General features: G+C 41.4%; 1 protein-coding gene and 1 pseudogene across 3 annotated transcripts in view; both read left to right on the top strand.

Annotated features, from left to right (window-relative positions):
• ACSL1 (acyl-CoA synthetase long-chain family member 1) overlaps positions 1–20,346 on the top strand; it is an 89,401-nt gene that overhangs the window by 17,550 nt on the left and 51,505 nt on the right. For 2 of the 3 annotated variants that reach the window (XM_006834431.1, XM_006834433.1), the window contains exon 2: positions 12,297–12,523. In XM_006834431.1, the coding sequence (XP_006834494.1) occupies positions 12,329–12,523 (195 nt within the window). In that variant the 5' untranslated portion in view covers positions 12,297–12,328. Of the gene's footprint in view, positions 1–10,528; positions 10,782–12,296; positions 12,524–20,346 lie in introns of those variants that run through there. The other variant, XM_006834432.1, reaches the window with a different exon arrangement.
• LOC102838884 lies at positions 1,394–2,134 on the top strand (annotated as a pseudogene).

Here is a 20,346-nt window from a genome sequence, read left to right as displayed (position 1 = left end):
GCTGTTTCAGATTATTTGAGCAAATTAATACATCTTCTAGTACCTGATGTACAGCTATTGATCTAGCTAATGCCTTTTTCTCAATTTTGGTGTCAAAGGAACACCAGAAGCCATTTGCCCTCAGCTGGCAAGGCCAGCAGTATACTGTCAATGTCCTACTTTGAGGACATATCAGCTGTCCAGCCCTATGTAATAATTTGGTTCACAGGGACCTTGATGGCCTTTCCCTTCCACAAGATGTCACACTGTTCCATTACATTGATCACATTATACTAACTGGACCTAATAAGGAAGAAGTATCAATGACTCTAGAATTGCTAGTAAAACATCTATATGTGTGCTGTGTTGTTGCTGTTGTTAAGTGCCATTGAGTAGGTTCCAACTCACAGGAACTCTGAATAGGGTTCTCAAGGAGTGACTGGTGGGTTTGAACTGCTAACATTGTGGTTAGCAGTACAGTACTTATCCTCTACCACACCAGGACTCCCTGTATGTGCTAGAAGGTAGTAAATTAGGCTGACAAAAATTCAGGTGCCTTCTACTTCAGTGAAATTTCTAAAGGTCCAGTAGGCATTTCAAGATATTTCTTCTAAAAAAAAAAAAGATATTTCTTCTAAAGTGATGGATAAATTGTTACATATGGCCCCACCCATAACTGAAAAGGCACGATATACCCGGGTGGACTTCTCTAGATTTTGAAGAATTTCATATTCCTCATTTGGGGATGCTACTCTGCCTTATTTTTCAAGTGACTTGAAAAGCTGTTACTTTTGAGTGGGGCCAAGAACAGGAGTCCTGGTTTGGTGCTGTAGGATAAGCTCTGGACCTCAAGGTCAGTTTACACCGCAATGTTGGCCGTTCAAACTCACTAACTGCTCCTCGGAAACCCTATACAGGGTTGCTGTGAGTTGGAACCAATTCCACAACACTTTAACGACAATAGCAAGAACAAAAGAAGGCTCTGAAACATGTTCTGGCTGCTACAAGTCACTCTGCTACTTGGGCCATATGATCCAGTTAGCTGATCCCGTGCTTAAAGTATGAGTGGTAGCTAGAGATGCTGTTTGAAGTCTTTGGTAGGCCACTATTGGTGAATCACAGTGCCGACCCTTAGGATTTTAGAACAAAGCTCTGACATCCTCTGCAGTTACCTACTCCTTGTTCAACAAACAGCTTGGTCCTGGGCATGAGTAGAGACTGAATGCTTAACCAAGGACCACCAAGTTACTGTGAGGCTTGAGCTACCCATCATGAACTGTGTGTTGTCTGACCCACAGAATCAAAAAGTCGACCGTGTACAGCAGCACTCCACCAGTAAAGGAAGCAGTATATATTAGAATGGACTCAAGCAGGACCTGAAGACACAAGTAAGTTACATGAGGAAGTGGTCCAAATGCTCATGGTCTCTACTCCTATCACATTCCTTCCTATGGCCACATGGAAGTATCAGTTGACTAAGGAAGAGATAACTCGTGCTTTGTTTATAGATGGTTCTGGGTGATCTGCAGGCACTACTGAGAAGTGAACAGTGGCAACATTGTAACCACTTTCTGAGACCTCTTTGGAGGACAGTGGTGAGGGGTAATCCTCTTGTTGGGCAGAACATCTAGCAGTGCATCTGGTTGTTCATTTTGTTTGGAAGGAGAGATGGCTGGATATATAACTGATCCATGGGCTGTAGTTCCTGGTGTGACTGGATGGCCAGGAACTTAAACAGAAAATGGTGACAAGGGTGTGTGGGGAAAAGACCTGTGAATAGATCTCTCTGGATGGGCCAAAAAGTGAAGATACGTCTCTCATGTATGCTCACCGAAAGGTGACTTGGGCAGAGGAGGATTTTAACAATCAAGTGGATAGGGTGATGTGTTCTCTAGATACCAGTTATCCTCCTTCTCCAGTCACTCCTGTGATTGTCCATTGGACTCATGAACAGGTTGGTCATGGTGGCAGAGATGGAGATTATGCTTGGGTTCAGCAATACAAACTTTGACTTACCAAAGCTGAATTAGCTGTAGCCATTGCTGAGTACCCAACCTGCTAGCAGCAGAGACCAACACTAAGTCCACAATATGGCACCGTTTCTTGGGGAGACCGCCCAGCAACCTGATGGCAGGTTGATTACATTGGACTTCTTCCATCATAGGGTAGTATTTTGTTCTTCCTAGGATAGACACATACTGTAGAGTGTGGATTTGCCTTCCTTGCATGCAATGCTTCTGCCAAAACTTCCATCCATGGACTTACAAAATACCTCATCTACTGTTATAAGGAGCTCTGGTAGCATAGTGGTTACGAACCAGACTGCGAACCTTAAGGTCAGCAATTTGAAGCTACCAGCTGTTCCGCAGGAGAAAGATGAGGCTTTCTGCTCCCGTAAAGATTTACAGCCTCGGAAACCCTGTACAGGGTCGCTGTGAGATGGAACCGACTCCACGGCACACCACCACCACCACTGTTGTTATATCCGACACATCCTTGCCTCAGATCAAGGAACTCAGTGCACAGCAAATGAAGTGTGCAGCACTTGACTCTTGCTCATGGAATCCACTGGTCTTATCAAGTTCCCCATCAACCTAAAGCAGTTAGTCTATTAGAATCATGTCTAAAGACACAATTACAGCACCAATTAAGTGGCAGTCCCTCGCAGGGTTAGGGCAGTATTTTCCAGAAGTCTGTATAGTCTCTAATGCAGTATCTAGTATGTAATGTTGTTTCTCCTATAGCTAGGACTCATGGATCAAGTAATGAAGGTATGGAAATGATGATTACACCAAGTGACCCACCCGCAAAATGTTGCTTCCTGTTTCCACAGTGCTGTGCTCTGTGAGTCTAGAGCTCTTAGTTCCAAAGTGAGGAATGTTCCCATCAGGAAACACAAAACTGATTCCATTGACCACTTCATGCTCTTCATGCCTCTGGATCAACAGACAGATAATGAAATTACAGTGTATTGACTTGTGTGATTGATCCCATTTTAAGAAAAGAAATCCAAACTTACTGTTGTTGCTATTTCTACTCATAGCAACCCTATAGGACAGAGTCCTGGTATGATGCTGTAGGGTAAGCACTGAACTGCTAACCACAAGGTCTGTGGTTCAAACCCACCAGCCACTCCCCAGAAATCATATACTGTGTCGCTATGAATCAGAACTAACTCAACAGCCCTTAACAACAACAAAGACAGAGTAGAACTGCTCTGTAGGATTTCCAAGGCTGTAAATCTTTATGGAAGTAGACTCCCTCAGTTTTCCCCTGCCATCCTCCACAGTTGTATGAGCCATTTCTTTGAAATAAAATTTTCCCTGTGTCTGCTTCACTGGTTTTTCTCCTTTTGAGAACTCACCCTAAGACACAAACAAACATACACTGCAATCTGTTATGATCTTATAAAGACCCTAAATCCTTTCTGAAACAAGTGGGAAATATATAAATACAAGAGGAACTCAACTGACCTACCTGACCCAGTTATAGCCTTCTTTATTTTGAGAAATTTTTTTCAAATACAGCAAAATACAAGGGATAGTAAAACACGTGTGCTCACTGGATAGAATTGTTGGTTCTTAACAGCTTACTTTTTTCATAGGCCCAGCTGTTACCTGGATTGTCAGTGTATAAGTAGAATCCTGTTTCTCAAGTGTATAAGTGGAATGCCTGTCTCTCTTTTGCCTTCTCTAGCGTAGTGGTGGAGATGGTAACATTGGTGGTGTTGGTGATGGACAAGTTCGAAGCTCTCCTCTGGGCTCACTCAGTTATCACCTCTGAGACTCACAAAGCCAAAGGAGGTTGTTCACTATTTTGTAGCTTGTTTGGGGCACAGCCAGTACCTAAAACATGAACATTTTGATTCTGGGTCTCTTCATGTTTCTGTTCTTTTTCCTTCCATATTCACCACCAGCAGATACTGGTTTTGGAAAAAGCACCTGAAGGGATCCCAGTACATAGGTGCCTTCTCTGTGTGCAGCATATCAATCCAATGACCCCACTCCCCATTCGGAGACCCTCAGTGGAGAGCTCCTGCCTTGCTCTTGTCCAGCTTTGACTATTGTAAAAGAACATTTGACTCCCTTTCCTTTTAAATTGCTCTCCCCTTCTTATAGCAAGGCCTCTTGCTTCAGGGTTTACTTTGCGGTTTATCTCAGTGCTGTAAGGCGAAAGATTTGGTCTTCTGGGTTATTTTATTTGTGTAAGGAATTTCATTACCTTTTGTAGCTTTAAGAGCATGGTGTCAAGTTCTTTAACATGCCACCCTATAGATGTAATTAGGACTCTTCTACTGCTGAATGTCAGTAACATGCCTTATTACATCAAGTTTATGAGTGGGAAGTTTAAACTTTTAAGACGTTTCTTTTGTCTTGGTTCTGGCAGAGGGTTGGGTCAGCCAAACAAACAAGTCCCTCTGACTTCATCAGCTGAAACAAAGCTGATCGATAGTCTCTTCTGTCCACACCTACTTCCTTCTCCAAGTCTTATCAGTAAGCTTCCCTGTCTCATCATGATATATACACAGAGACCATTTACTAGTATTAAATCAAATCTCTGAAGACAAGTTCCTTAGAAAGCTTTTGAATAGAAACTTTACCTCTGTAATAGGCACATGTCATTATAACAACCTTGTTATTTCACACAAAGGCTTTTATATGATCCGGATAATCTTCATCGGACATCTTCTAAATCTAAAAATCATTTTCCCAAGTGGATATACATGGCAGGTCCTGTAGCTTTGTGAGAAGACAAAGGAGGCAAGCTGTGTGTTTTTGTGCTCTGGGAGATAATTGGGCGGGTCCTTTCCTTTGTATCTTGGATGGCCACCCACCTGGCTCTCTTGGTGGTGTTGGGAGCATTCTCCTCACCTAGAGTCTTGGCATTACACTCCAGCTAGAAGAAACCCAGTCGGTCTTTCTGGTTTGGAGTATTCGCTTACAAAAGTTGGTGGCCAGTCCTGGTTTGACCATTTCATCTACATCACTAAATGTTCAAGTATGTTCAAGTTGGCCATGTTATATTTGGGAAGTCCTTATCTTGGCAAATGTATGGTAGTTGTGGCTTGTGGCCAACTTGAATGAGTGGCTCTTATCTTACTGATTAAAAAATTAGTATGATGTTATACTTGCTTTTAAAAGTTTTGTGTCCATTCTTACTTTCATAACTTTGGGAAGGATGGATGTTGTTGGTTATGTGCCGTGGAGTCTGTTCCGACTCCATGGCACATAACAACCCTATACAGGGTTTCCGAGGCTGTAAGTCTTAACAGGAGCAGAAAGCCTCATCTTTCTCCCGTGGAACAGCTGGTCGTTTCAAACTGCTGACCTTAGGGTGCACAGTCCGATTCGTAACCACTACGCTTAGATTTGAGAATCTCAGTAAATGAAGGTTGTTAAAACAGCCCTTGTTTTGCTTCTCCTTTTTAAAGCTAATGGGAATTGAATTGGTGATTCATAGGATCATTTTAATGAAAAGTTATTGTTGTTAAGTGCCATGGAGTCTTTTCTGACTCATAGAGACCCTGCATAGGGTTTCTGAGAAGCTACTGGTGCGTTTGAACCACCGACCTTGTGGTTCAAACCGACTTTGTGGTCTAGCACACTATCCTACAACAACGCAAGTTAATTATAGGAGTCCCTGACTAGTGCAAACTATTAAACTCTTGGCTACTTAAGAAAGTTTTGAGATTGGAATCTACCCTTGGTGATCTGCTTCCGAAAAATCAGCCATTGAAAGCCCTATGGAGCACAGTTCTACTGTGACATACGAGGGGTCGCCATGAGTCAGAATCAACTCAGCGGCAGTTGGTTTGGCTTTGAGGTGTTTTGTTTTGTTTTGTTGTGTTGTGTTTTGTTTTGATTAAGTTGAGTATACCTCGCTGGGAAAAAGTCCCAAAGTAGTAGATGGGCATAATGAGTTCCCTGTAGAACCACTTGCTCACTGTACATGGGATATCAAATTTACCACATGGTTTTTCTCCTTCCCATGCTCCGGGTGAGAGAGGGTATTGACCACCATCAGAGGTCCCTGTATCAGATGAAGTACAGTGACCTCAGTTTTCCTTTCTAACTGTGTGACTTCGGCATATCTGTGGTACATCCTTCCCCCTAGGCATAGCTTGACTGCTCTTTTGGTTCAAGAGGCAATGGTTTAAGCAAATCTAACTTTAGGTAATTTGCCAGCCAGGGTTAAGGAGCACGAATCCAACAGTCTTAGAGTGGCAAATTGAAAGAACAGCAAATGGTCTGGCTGCTGCTCTCTTGTTCCTTCCCAAAGCTTGAACTATGCCCAACTAGTACAGGACAAAGGAGGAGCTTGAGCCTTATAAATAGCCTATTGTACAAGGGAGGGAGGTGGAGCAAGGAATGGCAGAATCTTGCCAGCTTGGCTTGCTGCTTTAAGGAAAGATGTCAGGATTTCTTAATTTGCTTTCGCTGGGCTAAAGGAGATATTTCTGAGGGCTACATTTCTCTTGAAATATTTCATCAAACTGTTATTATTCCACTTGTTGAAAGCTTGAAGAACTTAAAAAGGACAGAAATAAAATATGTAGATCATCCATTTTTTGGTTTATAAATGACGTGCAAAAAGTAAATATGAATGTTAGTATAAATTTGCAGAATTGCAGGAGGCTGTATGTATGTGTGTGTACATGTGTCCTTACAGAATGATGTCCTTGTGAGTCACCTCTGGCCCTGAACCACCTTTTTTATGGTACAAAGTGGTAAGAAATAAACCTTTGTGTACACTGGGCCTTAAACTCAAACATATTCAGAAGTCAGCATGATAGAAATAAATGCTAACGTTTATGTAAGACTAAATCTCTGGGTGGTGAAAATAGTTAATGTGCTCAACTGCAACTAAGCAAAGGCACTTCAGGAGGTTGTCTGCTTCTGAAAAATCAGCCACTGAAGACCCCGTGGAGCATCGTTCCGTCTCTGACACTTAAGGGTTCACCGTTAATCTGAATGGACTGGCTGGCAACTGGCGTGGTGGAGTTGAGATGGATTTGTGCTGCTGAATTCTCATAGTACCAAGGATTGTAATTGTTGAAGGACCCTTACAAATCATCTGGTTGGGTGATGCCTAACCTGGAATGGACTGAAGGGGATTTTTGAGCCCCATATATAAATAGTTACCTGGGTGTTCCCAGTGAAGTGAATCAACAGTCCAACAGAAGTTGGGAGTTGTTTGTATGGAGGAAACAGCATGGATTTAGAGTCAAGGGTATTACCAGACTTGACAAGAAACTTTGGGCAAGCCTTTGAATCTCTGACAGTGGTTTCCTCCTGTATACAATAATTCATTTTATTACTATGATGTTCTGATAACATACAGGTTGTGAAAGTCTTTCCTAAACACTAAATAAATGCTTATTTTGTTGTTAGCTGTTCTGTCCAGTGTTGGAGCAGATGGGTACCAGGATTTAGGGTTTCTAACAGCCTTCCAGTCCAGTTTCTATTTTTTCTGCCCTGCAACATCTTCTATTTCTACCCTAGGCTATTTAAAGGCACCCTCTGCTCTGCTTGTTTCATACTGGGCATGTGCCAGATATCCCTGATCATTGTTACATTGCCTGTCATTTTTAAATTTTCAACTTTATAGGAAATTCAAAAGACCCAACTGAGCAAACCCACTTATTGTAGGTGAGGAGGAGAGATATACAGGAATAGCTATGTATAGATCAAGGAGACAGTAGCTGTCACTAATCTTGTGTGTTCCCCAGGGAGAAATACTGGCTTCTTAAGCCTTTAGACCGATTAAATCATATTCTTAGCAAACCGCAGTATGATTTATATGCTTGGGTTATAAATGTCCTGAAATGATGATGTGGAAATCTGCTGTTGAGAGAATAAAACAAAATTGATTCCATTTAAAACATTGTTGTTACTCACTGGAATACGAATAAAATCTGTCTGAGTTTTAACTTTTTGTTATTGGATCTTGATGCTTGTTTGTTGTTATTGGCCCTTGATAGTTGTCAGAGACCTGTTAGGACAGATTCTTAAAGTGTGATGTTTCTCTTCAGTTTTAGCATTTAGAAGTCTGTCTTTCTTTGAACGTAGGCTTGCCTCTGTTGTTAAGTGTCCCAAGTACTGTTTTTTCTTAACAGCAATTAATTAGAAGGGAAAACACAAATAATATTATCAGTTTCATAATTAAGAGTGGTTCTTTATATGAATCTAAATGAGATAATTCACTTAGCTTTTTGATTTTTTTTTTTAAAGGAGTATAGTTTTCCTACGTATTGTTGTTGGTAAGTGCTGTCGAGTGGGTTCTGACTCATAGCAACGTTGTATAGGATTTTCAAGGAGTGGCTGGTGAGTTTGCATCCCCTACTTCTCAACCTTGCAGTTCAAACCAACTTTTCAATCCAGTGCTTATCCTACAGTGCAACACCAGGCCCCCTATGTATTGTTGTTGTTAAGTGCCATGGAGTTGGTTTCTACTCACAGTGACTGTGTATAGGGTTTCAGAGGAGTGGCTTGAGGTCCAGTGCTTTATCCTATAGCAGTAACCATTTGTGGAGTGATGTTGGTTGGCAGCTTGTTATCTGACTGTCAGCTAAGAGGTGTGAAGTAAACCGCCTGTACAGGATTGCTGGCGTCCTGGTGTGGTGCTGTGGGTTAATGCGCTGAACTGCAAAGTCAGTTTAAACTGCAAGGTTGGCGGTTCAAGTTTGCCAGTCACTCCTTGGAAACCCTATACAGAGTCACTATGGGTCAGAATTGGCTCAACAGCACTTAACAACAAGAGCATTCAGGGTTGCTATGCGTTGGGCTATGTGTTGGAACTGACCCCAGTGCATTTAACAACAGCTTATCATTGTCACTAAACATAAGAATCTGACTGGGTTTAAACCCTTAGGAGTCCTGGTGTGGCTCTGTAGGCTAAGCACTGGACTGCTAACTGCAAGGTCAGAGGTTCAGACCTCTCCCTCACTCGTTGGGAGCCCTGTACAGGGTCACTGTGAGCCAGACCTGACTTGATGGCACTTAGCAACAACAAATCCTAAGTATTGCAAATTTGTGTCTAATAAATGTTCTTTCATGCATACTACTAAATTTATAATTTTCTGAAGGATTTCTTTTTTAAAAGTTTTCTATTCTGAACTTATTAAACTTTCTTGGTATAATGCTATCTATAACTTGGCTACTGCCAGTGCTTATAAAATAATCCCCTGCTTATAACTGTTCATTCAAGGAAGTATGCAGAAGAACAATTATTTAAAGTTCTCACCCAGGGATGTGATCCCATTGAATAAACTCTTATAAATCGTAAATTTGCACAATCTGGGTTTCATGGAAATGATTTCATTGACTTTGGGGAGAGAAGTGGGCAATTTCCATTCAGACCTGGAATGCTGCTTGGGTGATAAAGACAGCCATACTATGAACTGCTCTGCGGGGAAGGAGAGTTTCCACTTTGTGAGTTTGCTTTACATTTATATAACTGCATTGTTGTATTGTTGATGTATGCCCTTGAGTTAATGTCATCTCATGGTGAGAACTGCCCAGGGTTTATTTGTTGTTGTTTTTTAAGCTAAAATCTTCACAAGAGAGAACTTTGGTAGCACTATGGGTTAGGTATAGAGTTGGTAACTACAAGGTAAGCAGTTCAAAACCACTAGCCAGAGAAAGATGAGGCTGTAAGCTTCCATAGAGATGTACAGTCTTAAAAACCCTCAATAGGTTAACTAGATAAATTGGAATTGACTCGAGAGCAGTGTGCTTGGGTTTTGTTTTTAATTTTTCACACAAGATCACCAGGTGTTTTCTCTGGGGAGCTGCTGGTAAGGCCAAGCTGAGGTTTCAGTACTTGAACCTTTCATTGCACCTGAAGTATTATAGATGAAATCTGACAGTGTCGTGTTGAGTGGGGCATGTACTAGATAGATCTGCTTATCGATATAGCCTGGATGTAAGCATCACATCTTCAGAGAGTTTCCCTGATCTTGGATCTCACAGTGGTGTTGGTTATCATGCCTTGCAGATGGTTGTTGTTAAGAGCCCTGGAGTCAGTTCTGACTCATAGTGACCCTGTATGGGGTTTCCAAGGAGTGACTGATGAGTTTGAGCCATGTACCTACCCTGTGGTTCAAATCGATCTTGCGGTCCAGTGCTTTATCCCACATCACCACATCAAGACTCCAGTGCTACTTTACTTTTGTGTCCATTGAACTGGAGGGTTAGCCCGGGTCGTGTCGTTAGCTATGTTCCTCCCGCTGCTAGCACAGTGCGTGGTGCACACTTGGCACACTCAAGTTGGGTAAGTGACTGGAGTCATTTAATTCCTATGAATTCATCTGGAATAAATTTGTTGTGAGTGTACTATTAGCAATCTGTTTCTTGCTTGGTGTGACTTATGTTGTTTAGACATGCCACCCAACATCTGATCATTCATTTCAATGGTTTTTTGAAAATATGCCCATTGTCTCTGCTTATTGAGAAGTTGCACAGAAAGAAAACAATGTCTGTTTTCAGAACTGCCATTGGCAGGGACACTAACTGATGTCTGTCCCTGCCCATGGGTGGAGCAGTGGGGTGACTCTGCTACCAGCTCCTTATTGGTCCATCCTCTACCCTCTGTTCTCCTGGGAAGTCAAGTATGGATTTTGTCTGCTAGTTACCTTTAGCCCAGTGGGCAGCATCATAGGATTCGGCATGTGACTAATGCCCTGAGAGACCTTGGCAGGCTGGCTGAGTTCTGCTCACCCCCACCCACCCCACCCTACCCACTCTGTCTTCTGTTTCTGCAGTAGTGTATCACCTAGCAGTCAGCTGTTGGTGGTACAGATGGTGAGTAGTTTTATAAGTGCTGGTGCTTTCTCTGCAGAATTAAGACCTGAAGAAACTTGCTTATCTGTTCCTTGGTTGTTGTCAAGTTAAAACCTCATAATTTCTCTCTCTCTCTCTCTCTCTCTGTGTGTGTGTACTTACACAAGAGCCATTGTAGCACAAAATTGAATGAACTGAGAAAATACATATTATGTTGGCTCCTACAGTATTGATGACCAGTAAAGCAATGAAATAGTCTGCTATTAGGTGAAAGACTAGAGAGTTAAATTTAAACAGATTTCTGTATTTGAAAATAGAAAACTTTGTCCATCTTTTGACCTAGCTATTTATAAGACCATGTAGTAAGTAGCTCACAAGTACCATTTGAACTTATAGTTACCATGTTCACAATTACTAACTTGTCAAGAGTTTTTTAAAAAAAACTTTTCAGATTATTTACTCTTCATTTCCTTTCCTTTACGGACAAACAGACTTTAGGACACAGATACTCAATCATCTTCTAATTAGATTTTTTATTATTTATTATCTGTACTGCACATTTGTTTTTTATACTGTGTAAATTGTAGCATTTAATGTGGGGTTTTACTGCATATTGAATTGTTCATCTCTTTTTCTTCTGGGTAGTTGGGAGTCTTAATTTGTTGCATATTCTAACAGCTAACATTTGTTGAGCACTTTCTGGTAGTTGGCACCAGTCTGAGGACTTGATGTGACATATAGATACTATTTTCATCCACGTTTGTAGTTGAGGAGACTAAAGCACCCATTACTGAACCAAAATTATATAGCTAATAAACTGAGGAGGCAGGATTTGTCTCTGGAATCTAGGGTTTTAAATATACTTTTTCTTAAACATTGTGCTTACAGTCACTCTTTAATAATTGGTGGTTAATTTAAAATTTTATGTACAACAGTTTCTTCTTTATCTTTTTTAAGATCTAGGGAAATGTAAAAGAAATTGATTTTATCAGAAGAGCCAACTGTGGGTTTCTTAACATTTGTATTATTGCCTTTGCATGGGAGAGGTGAGAAACATTGAAATTTAAATTGTTCTAGTTTACCAGCTGGGAAACTTGTTGGAGAAAACAAAAATGAAGACTTTTACATGGTTTAGGTTTGTTTATGCCTCCTCACTCTTACTGTCTTTAGCCATGATAATGAAACTTGATGTACTTGATTAGGGGGAAGGAACCAGATAAATTATCAGGAAATGAAATGGAAACTTAGCCCACTGATTTCAACATTTTATGGCAAGAATTCTTTGTGTGTAAAGCCTTTTTTGATGTGGTCAATGAAAATTTTACATAGGACAGTTGAGAAATAGAACTAAAATGAATTTCTAACATGCTTTTAGAAAAATGAAATTGGACAGCAAACAATAGATCTTAACCATTAGACTGTAGGTTTTAAAGGCTTGCTTGTACAGCCAGCCATAGAATTAAATGGTTGACCTTTGGAATTCTGCAGAAGAGTCTTGCTTCCCTGGAATGAATATGACATTTTTCTCTCCAACAGAATTCAGCATAGTGAACCACCAACACAGGACAATGCAAGCCCACGAGTTGTTCGGGTATTTTCGAATGCCAGAGCTGGTTGACTTCCGACAGTACGTTCGTACTCTTCCAACCAACACGCTCATGGGCTTCGGAGCTTTTGCAGCGCTCACTACGTTCTGGTATGCTACAAGACCCAAAGCCCTAAAACCACCATGTGACCTTTCCATGCAGTCTGTGGAAGTGGCGGTAAGTGGAGGGGCTGACCTGCTGAGAACATTTTCTCTGCATTTCTCTAGACTCCATAAGCCTCTTTGAATATGCTATTGATTATATTGTTGTTAAGTGCCGTCGAGTCGGTTCCGACCCATAGCGACCCTGTACAGGGTTTCCGAGGGTGTAAATCTTTACGGGAGTAGAAAGCCTCATCTTTCTCCCGCAGAGCAGCTGGCAGTTTCGAACTACTGACCTTAAGGTTCGCAGCCCGATTCGTAACCACTACGCTACCAGAGCTCCTTATTGATTATATATGGCTGTATAAAATTAGGATTTATGGTGTGGTGCTGTAGGATCAGCACTGGACAGCGAACCACAAGGTGGGCAGTTCCAACCCACCAGCTGCTCCTCGGAAACTCTATACAGGGTCGCTCTGAGTCAGAATGGACTGGGTGGCACTTAACAGCAACAACAAATATAAGATTACAATCACAATAAATTGTTTGTGCAGGTACTTTGTAAACAGAAGTGTGTTCAACAGAATTATTGATGATAAGAAGTGGAGGTGGAGGTCAAAATATAAATTGAGGGACAGATGAGGTTATGTTGGTGCCTGTTTATTGAGTTTCTATCTGTGCTAATCACTTTTTTTCTGAGGGAAAAGACAGACATAACATTCTTTCTTTTACAGGATTTTAATCCATCATGGAAGAGCATTGCTAAATATTCCAAACAGAAGGATTCCAAATCTAGTACTTAGAACATATTCCCAAACTGTTGAAAGGGACTCAGATTTTCCTAGAAGGATAAAGTAAAACCAGGAACTTGCCAGAATAATGTGCCCATAGAATTTAGGGTTGTTGTTGTTGTTGTTGTTAAGTGCCGTCGAGTCGGTTCCAACCCATAGCGACCCTGTACAGGGTTTCCGAGGCTGTAAATCTTTACGGGAGCAGAAAGCCTCGTCTTTCTCCCACAGAGCAGCTGGTAGTTTCGAACTGTTGACCTTGTGGTTTGCAGCCTGATTCGTAACCACTGTGCTACCAGAGCTCCTTAGGGTAGGAGATGATTAAACAGGGACATTTCAGAGGCTTCTAATATTGAGTTGGTGTTGGGCAAACTAAAGGTTTTACTCACATGTTAGAGTTCCTAAGAGCTATAGAGTTGGAGCCAACTCATAGTGACCCTGTATAGGGTTTTCGAGGAGCAGATGGTGGGTTTGAACCACTTAGCAGTCCAGTGCTTATCCTACAGCGCCTCTCCAAGATTAAACAAGAATATATGTTTCAGAATTGTTTATGTACATGTTTCATGGGTGAAATGACCTAAACAAAATCCAAGCATTGCTGTCAAGCCCTGACTCCCAGAATCCCTGTGGGACGACAAAGTAGAACTGCCTCACAGCATCCCCAAAGCTGTAAATCTTTAAAGAAACAAACTACTACATCTTTGTGGGGATGGATAGGAGAGAGTGTACTTACTAGGAGGTGTTCTGCTATTGCTGTTCTTAGTAGTGTGTGCACATCAGCATTTATGTACCTTTAGGTAACTTTAGCACCTTTTCTAAAACTTCAGGGCTTTCTGAAAAAAAAAAAAAACATGAAAAAAAAATCATAAAATGTATTTTCTTACTAAGCTCACATTTTGGGAAAGTTAATTGAGTTTCTCTTTAATGTGTTTCATGCTAGCTCTGTCTGCTAACCTAGAAACACTTCTTGAAAGTGACTTGTGATTGGAATTAGGCATGAAAGTGTCCTGGCTGGTAATGAAGCAGGAGCACTGCAGGGTGAGGGGGGAAGACCTACAGCAGCAGACTTTCTGATCTTTGTACCAAGACCATTCCATGTATGTAGGAGTCCTGGTGTGGTGCGGTAGGATAAACACTGACCTACTAACCAAAAAATCAGCAATTCAAACCCACCAGCCATTCCTCAGAAAACCCTATAGAGGGTCACCATGAGTCAGAACTAACTTGCTTGCACTTAACACCAACAACAACTGCCTTTAGGAGTTCAAAGAAGAAAATACAAAAACTTCTGAAACGTTGATTGCTGAGGAAAAATTATATTGGGGTCCTCTTTAAAAAAGCAAAAGCTCTACAGTTCACAGTGTAAGAATCTAATAAAGTAGGTCTGAAAGTAGGGTGAGCTGATATGAAAAACAATGTGTTTTTGTACAAATGACACTGCTTCTCACAGACTTCATTAAGCAAGGAACATGTGTATGCATAAATGGTGAGAACATGTGCTGTGTTTTAATATTTACTTAAGTTTTAAAATAGCCTCCCCCAAGCAGTCAACTTGTGCCAAAAGAAAAAGACAAATGTAGGCTTTCCATGCCTCTGGACAAAATACCTGCTTCATACCAATGTCCAGAAGGCCAACAAAGGGTAAGAAATAGAGATGTGGTTCCCTTTAGGAGAGTTTGGAGGTGAAGCAGAATGGTTGTTTTGCTAGAACAATGAGTGTTTATGAAGCTTTGGCTATTGTGATTCTAAAGTTTCTTCCCTGTCACTGAGGTGTGAGGGTAGTGTTTTCCCTCTTATGGCTGGCTGATTTTTTTCTCTAGTGAGAAGATTGGTATGTGTTTGGCAGCATAACATTTAATTTTGCAAAGTATACTACCAACCAGCACGTATCCCCTTAAGCAAATCCTCTGATTGAAATAGGAACTCAGAAATTGAGAGCTGGAAAATTAATAAGGAATGGGGTAGGGGAGGAAAATGTTCTAAGGATTAGAGGAAAAGGTTGAAGAATCAGAAACCCAGCCTTACTCTGGAGATTTGGAATCTGCTTGTATACCAGCAGCAAATCTTCACAGACCCTGTGTCCCACTGTGCAGGCTGTGGCACCCTGCTCCACCACATAGATGTGAGAGTGAGAGGTGAAAGCCTCCTTAGTGAATTTTCTCATCTGGAAAACACTTGGGCTTTAGCAAGTGCTCAATAAATATTCACATACCTTCTCTTTCCTGAAATCAGATTGAAAAACCTTAGCACTGATCCTTACTAAGATTTTTTTCCCCCTTTCTTTGCCTACTTGAGACTAGTTGAAGGGCAAGATTCGGAGAATTTAGGCAATTAAACAGTGAGTGCAGGTCAAAACCTGAGCATTCATTGTTACACTTTGACCTTGATGGTTCAGCATATTAGGGTGTCTAGGTAATTTTTAGATAGCTGATCCAAGTGCCAGCATTTCCTGCCAGAAGAATGAACAAATCCATTTTTGAAGAATTGCAGCCAGAACACTCTTTAGAAATCAGGGTGGCAAGACTTCATTGCAAGTACTTTGGATATGTTGTCAGGAGGGACCAGTCCCTAGAGAGGAACATCATGCTTGGTAAAGTGGAAAGGCCAGCAAAAAAGAGGAAAACCCCCAGGGAGATTGATTGACACAGTGGCTGCAAGAATGCCTCAAACACAGGAACTATTTTGAGGACCTGACAGTGTTTCGTTCTGTTATACATATAGGATCACATGGGGTCACGATGAGTCAGAAGCAACTCAATGACAGCTAACAACAATCCAAGTGCCTCTGTCATTCAGAAATTATAGAGGAAGGTGGACGCCTATAAGCTGGTCTTTTTTTTTTTTTTTAATGCTTTATTGTGAATTATGTGGTAGTTTACATGGGAGGACATTAGCTTCACATTGATCCCGTCATATATCGTTTCCTTGCCATGGTTACAATCCCCTCGGTGGATCATCCTTCAACCAAAGGGTATACCCCGCAAACCTGCCTCCTGGTCAACCCACACAGCCCCTCTCCCTCTCCAAGTCCAAAGTCCCCAGCCGCTCCATGTCTCTACATCATTGTCTCTGTATAGGCTGGTCTTTTAAGGAGATCTGATGTTGCTGAAGATAGGAAATAATGGCCAGAGATTTCCAAAAAGTTGTGGGATAGTAATGTAGTTTTGTGCCTGCTTGTTAAAAAAAAAGAAGTTGATGATGTTGGTCTGGTCATGGTGGGAAGCATGTAAAATATAAGTGATGGTGGAAGTATATTTCACATGGAGAATATGAGAGGAGAAAAACAAAATCCTGTTCCCTCAGCATGATATTCCCTTAAAACTGTTTGGTTTCACATGCTGCTGTTCTCTCTAGAGATTCATGTAGCAGTAACACCAGCCAACTGTTTAACAGACTCTGCTTGTAAGTTGCTTGCTTCTCCTTCTTTCTTTCTCCCTCCAAGCTCTTTGGTCCTCACCTTTCTCATGCTGTATACCCTTCCCTGCCCACCTTTGTCTCCCACCTTCTACCTTTCTCTCTCCTCCACATAAGAGGAAATAAACAATAGGATGTGGTGCTGTAGGATAATGCACTGGATCACAAGGTCGGTTTGAACCTCACAGTCAGTAATTCTTCACCAGCCATTCCTTGAAAACCCTGTACAGGGTTGATATGAGTCAGAACCAATTTGATGGCACTTTAACAACATCAGCAGCACAATATGTTGGGTATTTCATTGTTAAGGACCGGATGTATGACATAACAATTTAGAAAGCTTGATTCTTTGTATCCCCAAGAAACCGCAAGAATATAATTTGCTTTGCATTTAAATAGAGGAGAGGCCTGAAATATCTCTCAGCATCAATTGTTCTTCTGTGTTCAATGTTGGCAAGAGTTTTAGACTTGGGGAGCCAGTGACAGTCAGATGTTCACTGTTGGCCTTCCCTTATAGCCCCACCTTTCCTCATTCTGCCCTTGAAGGGAAACTTGAACTTTGATTTCGGGAATGGACTCAAGAGGAGCCTTAGTTTCTACAGATATTGCAGAATATGCTCATGACCACTGATTGGACTGTAGTGTGACTCACAGTGTTTTGTTATTTTAAATGAAAGAAACTGTATAACCACATTAAACTGTGCTGCAGAACAAATAAAAGACCATAATCCTTCCTAACTCATAATCTCGGTGACTGCTTTCCTGCACATTGGGCTGTGATTGTCTGCTCAAATGGCTGTTTTTTGACACAGCTGAAATTTCCACCTTCACCATCAACCTGTATTATGTTAGAAGGCCATAAAGAAAACCCTTAAAATATTTTTCATATATTTAGACATGACTAGAAATAACCACATGAAAATGAATGAAATCTTTTGCTGTTGAAACAATTCCTTTTTTCTTTTTCTTAACAGACATTTTGGACTACAGGTGTTACAATCATGCTTCCCAATACTAAGAATGCATTCCCTCACCTTTAAAGGTTGCCAAGTTGGGTGGCACAAGTAGTTGATGCACTTGGCTGCAGCCTTAGATATCTTTTGCTGCTATAACGGAAATACCACAAATTGAAGGCTGTAACAACCAGAATTGTATTCTCTTACAAGCGTAATGGTTGTGAATCGGGCTGTGAACCACAAAGTCAGCAGTTCGAAACTACCAGCTGCTCCACGGGAAAAAGATGAGGCTTTCTGCTCCCATAAAGATTTACAGCATCAGAAACCTTGTACAGGGTCACTATGGGTCGGAACCGACTCGATGGCACTTAACAACAACAACAACAGTTTAGCAGGCTAGAAGTCTAAATTAGGAATGAGCTGTAGGGGAAGACTTTCTCTTTCAACTGACAGTTTAGGAGGAAGGTCCTTTTCTCCTTTCAGCATCTGTGGACTCAGCATTCCTTAGGTATCTCCATGTGTCTTGACATCAGACTTCTAGATCTAGAAGGTTGTAAACATAGGGACGTTGGGACCAAAGGACACATGGAGGTTACACTCCAGGCTCAAGTTTCTTAATGGTTTTGAAGCCCCTCCTCTGCTTGTTTCACTCCTTTTATTTCTCACAAGATAAAAGATGATGTGGGCCATACCCCAGGGAAACTTCCCTTATATGATTTAGGGCTGTGACCTGAGTAAGGTTATTGCATCCCACCTAATCCTGACTCATTAACAAAATCAGAACTTAATCCTCATTAACATTGCTGTTGTTAAGTGCTATGGAATGGATTCCAACTCACAGTCACCCTGGAACCGCTAACCTTGCAGTTCAAACTGATCTTTCAGTCCAGTACTTATCCTACATTACCACATCAGGATCCCTCTTTAACATTTTCTATTGTTAAGTGCCTTGGAATTGGTTCCAACTCATAGTGACCTTGTATAGGCTTTCCAAGGAACTGCTAGTAAGTTTGAACTGCTGACCTTGTGGTTTAAACTGACGTTGTGGTCCAGGTCTTATCCTACAGCTTCATACCAGGACACGCCTCTTTTACATAGAGTTCAGGATTTACAACACACTACAAATCAAGGATGATTACATCTGATTGCATCATTTCATAACTACCAAACCACTGAGAATCTGGTTCAGCCAAACTGACACCTATTTTGGGGCACATAATGCAAGCCCATGCGAGTTAAGTTTTACTAAAGGTAATACAGAATCGGCTGCAGGCATACATTGACAGAGAATTTCCAGAGATTCAAGTCGGATTCAGAAGAGGCCGTGCAATGAGGGATACCATTGCTGATGTCCAATGGATCTTGGCTGAAAGCAGAGAATATCAGAAAGATGATTACCTGTGCTTTATTGACTACGCAAAGGCTTTCAATTGTGTGGAACATGACAAGCTATGGACAACATTGTGAAGTATGAGTATTCTGGAACACTTCATTGTGCTCATGAGGAATCTGTACCTGGACCAAGAGGCAGTTATTCAAACAGAACATGGGAACACTGAATAGTTTGAAATTAAGAAAAGTGTGCGACAGAGTTATATTCTTTTACCATACTTATTCAGCCTGTATGCTGAGCAAACAATATGAGAAGCTGGGTTCTATGAAGAAAAATGTGGCATCAGAATTGGAGGAAGACTCATTAACAACCTGTGATATGCAGATGATACAATCTTGCTTGCTGAAAGTGAAGAGGACTTAAAACATTTACTGATGAAGATCAAAGAATACAGCCTTAGGTATTGAGATTACATCTCAATGTCAAGAAAACAAAAATCTTCACCACTGGACCAATAAACAACGTTCTTATCAATGGAGAAAATATTGAAATTGTCAAGGACTTCATTCTTCTTAGATCAACTATCAACACCCATGGAAGCAGCAGTCAAGAAATCAAACAAGGGGGATTCTTTGCTGGTTACCGGGAGATGGGGGGCAGCGGGGGAGGTGGAGCACAGGGCAGGAAATATACACAGGATCCTTTGGGTACTAGGGAGGGGGGCAGTACACAAGAGGGCGGGGAATGGAAGAACAAAGCAGATGGGAAAACAATTCGGCAGGTTTGCATGGGCTAAGTGGGACAGAGGTAAATGATGTATGCACAACCTTGGAACAACTGGGCGCTGGGATACAGTGATTGAGACATGGTTGGAATGGGAAAAAGGGGGGAAATAATGTTAAAATGCTTGGCTGTCTTTTGAATCTTGGTTTCCCTGCCATACCATTATAAAATAGACAATTGAGGGGGAGAGAAAGGAATAGCCAGAAATATCACCATAGAAATTTTGTGAGTCCGTCTTCTGCTTATAACTGATTGGAATACCTAAAATGGGGCTACAATGTGCCCAGTGAAGGAGGCTTTCTGCTGAGCCTCTGCATTACATAAGACTGTAGGTGGAATCCTGAACCTCATCCAGAATTTTCTAGGAAATTTCCACTTGAAAGGACAAGCAGACCAACCTGGAGTGGCTAGAGGAACAGAAGATACTTCTTGAATGAAAGACCAACTGGAAAAATACAAAACAATATAGGCAGTCCAACTGATTACTATAAGAACAAGCAAGTTGCTTGCCCAGGAGACATCAAGGCAAGTGGCTGGGTCCCCTCAGAGCAAACCCCCTTCCAAGACTAAAACTCAGTGGGAATAGACGCTCTGATTGGTGACCACATTCATCACCAATAAAGGG

The sequence above is a fragment of the Chrysochloris asiatica genome, unplaced genomic scaffold (genome assembly GCF_000296735.1).
Source record: "Chrysochloris asiatica unplaced genomic scaffold, ChrAsi1.0 scaffold00011, whole genome shotgun sequence".
NCBI lineage: Eukaryota > Metazoa > Chordata > Mammalia > Afrosoricida > Chrysochloridae > Chrysochloris > Chrysochloris asiatica.
The sequence above is the reverse complement of the archived record's forward strand: the minus strand, read 5'-3'. Positions and strand labels throughout refer to the sequence as shown.